At 27.2% G+C, this 2,081-nt stretch overlaps 1 protein-coding gene across 1 annotated transcript, besides 3 other annotated features; it reads left to right on the forward strand.

The window, feature by feature from the left end:
- Positions 1-20: 20 nt before the first annotated feature.
- On the forward strand, positions 21-1,638 carry EDI_337810 (heat shock 70 kDa protein, mitochondrial precursor, putative; the record flags this gene model as incomplete). The annotated part of the gene is made up of 2 exons (XM_001738939.1): positions 21-518; positions 571-1,638. 2 exons carry the CDS (start codon positions 21-23, stop codon positions 1,636-1,638), a joined length of 1,566 nt encoding a protein of 521 aa, XP_001738991.1.
- A 102-nt stretch (positions 1,639-1,740) lies between these two features.
- Positions 1,741-1,828: a sequence feature (AT_rich).
- Positions 1,829-1,887: 59 nt separating this feature from the next.
- Positions 1,888-2,033: a microsatellite.
- A 10-nt stretch (positions 2,034-2,043) lies between these two features.
- Positions 2,044-2,081: part of a microsatellite that runs on past the window's edge.

Here is a 2,081-nt window from a genome sequence, read left to right on the forward strand (position 1 = left end):
ACAAGAACTAAATTATTATCATGTTCATCTCACAACCTACAAGGTCAACTTGCATTGGAATTGACTTAGGAACAACAAATTCATGTATGTGTGTTTTTGATAAAACAACACCTCGAATTCTTGAGAATGCAGAAGGAAAACGAACAACACCATCTTGTGTTTCTTTTACACCAACAGGAATATTAGTTGGAGAAGCAGCAAAACGAATGGAAGCATTACATCCAACAACTACTATCAGTGGAATTAAGAGAATGATAGGATGTCAATACAAAAATGATAAACAAGAAAGAAGACCTTATAAAATTGTTAAAGGAAGGAATGGAGAAGGATGGATTCACATTAATGGGAAGACATATTCTCCAACAGAAATTTCATCAATGATTCTTAAGAAATTAAAAAAAGATGCAGAAGCTAAACTAGGGAAAAGAGTAGATGAAGCAGTTATCACATGTCCAGCATATTTTAATGATGCACAAAGACAAGCTACTAAAGATGCAGGAACACTTGCAGGATTAAAAGTTAAAAGAATTATTAATGAACCAACAGCAGCAGCATTAGCATATGGAATAGATACAAGAAAATGAAGGAAAGAATAATGCAGTTTATGATCTTGGAGGAGGAGCATTTGATATTTCTATTCTTAATATTAATAAAGGGATTTTCCAAGTTAAAGGAACTAATGGAGATACAATGCTTGGAGGAGAAGATTTTGATAAAGCTATTTGTCAATACATTGAGAAAGAATTTGAAAGAAAATATAAACGAAATCTTCAAGGAAATAAAAAAGGAATTAGTAGAATTAAAGAAGTAGCAGAGAAAGTAAAATGTGAATTAACATCAAGTGAAGAAAGTATAATTTCATTACCATATCTTGATGGACAAGATTCACTTGAAATTACAATTAATAGAAGAAAAATTGAAGAATTATGTAAAAAAATTTGTAAAAGAACAGAATATCCTTGTATTCAATGTATGAAAGATGCAAAATTAAGAAAAAAAGATATTAGTGATGTTGTACTTGTTGGAGGAATGACAAGGATGCCTTTAATTCAAAATACTGTTCAAGAAATTTTTGGAAAAAAACCATGTAAAAATATCAATCCTGATGAAGCTGTTGCCATTGGAGCAGCAATTCAAGCAAGTATTATTGAAGGAAAGAAAAATGACATTATTCTTGTTGATGTTACACCATTAACTTTAGGAATTGAAAGTTATGGTGGAGTGATGACACCATTAATCCATAGGAATACAACAATCCCTACATCAGTTTCAAAAGATTTCACTACATCAATGGATAATCAACAAGAAGTAGATATTAAAGTATTTCAAGGAGAACGTAGAGTTACATCAAAAAATAAAAAATTAGGAGAATTTAAATTGGTTGGAATTCCTCCAGCAAAGAAAGGTATACCAAAAATCCAAGTTACATTTGATATTGATGTTAATGGAATAGTAAAAGTTTCTGCTCTTGATAAAGGAACAGGAAAGAAAACAGGAAATCAAGTTAAATCGAATGGTGGTTTGAATGAAGATGAAATTAATCGACTAGTTAAGGAAGGAGAAGAACATGCTACTGAAGATAAGAGAAAAGAAAATTTAATTCTTCACAGACAACGATTAAAAGAAATTATTCATTAAGAACATCATATTCAATAAAAAGAGAAAGAAATAAAACAAATGGGGATATTTAGATGATACAGAAACATGTTAAGAAAGATGTTTAAAACAAAATTTGTAATGTTTAATAACAATTTATACAATAAACAATAAAAATAATTAAAATGAAGAAAATAATGAATATATTAAGAATATACAAAAATAATATATTGTAAAGACCAATTCATTTATATTGAATGAATCTTGTTTCTCATATAATTACATAATAACAAGAAATGAAGAATAAAAATAAGAATAAATAAAATAAATAAAAAAGAAAGAAGAACATCATAAACAATTATTTAATAAATAATTAATTCAATAATTATTTGATTAAAACATGAAATAAATAAAATAAAGAGTAATAAATTAATCAAATTATAACATATAAGAATAAACATAAAGAATAATACTATAAATTAAGA

This window comes from Entamoeba dispar, genomic scaffold, assembly GCF_000209125.1.
Source record: "Entamoeba dispar SAW760 scf_1105229461779 genomic scaffold, whole genome shotgun sequence".
Taxonomy (NCBI): domain Eukaryota; phylum Evosea; order Mastigamoebida; family Endamoebidae; genus Entamoeba; species Entamoeba dispar.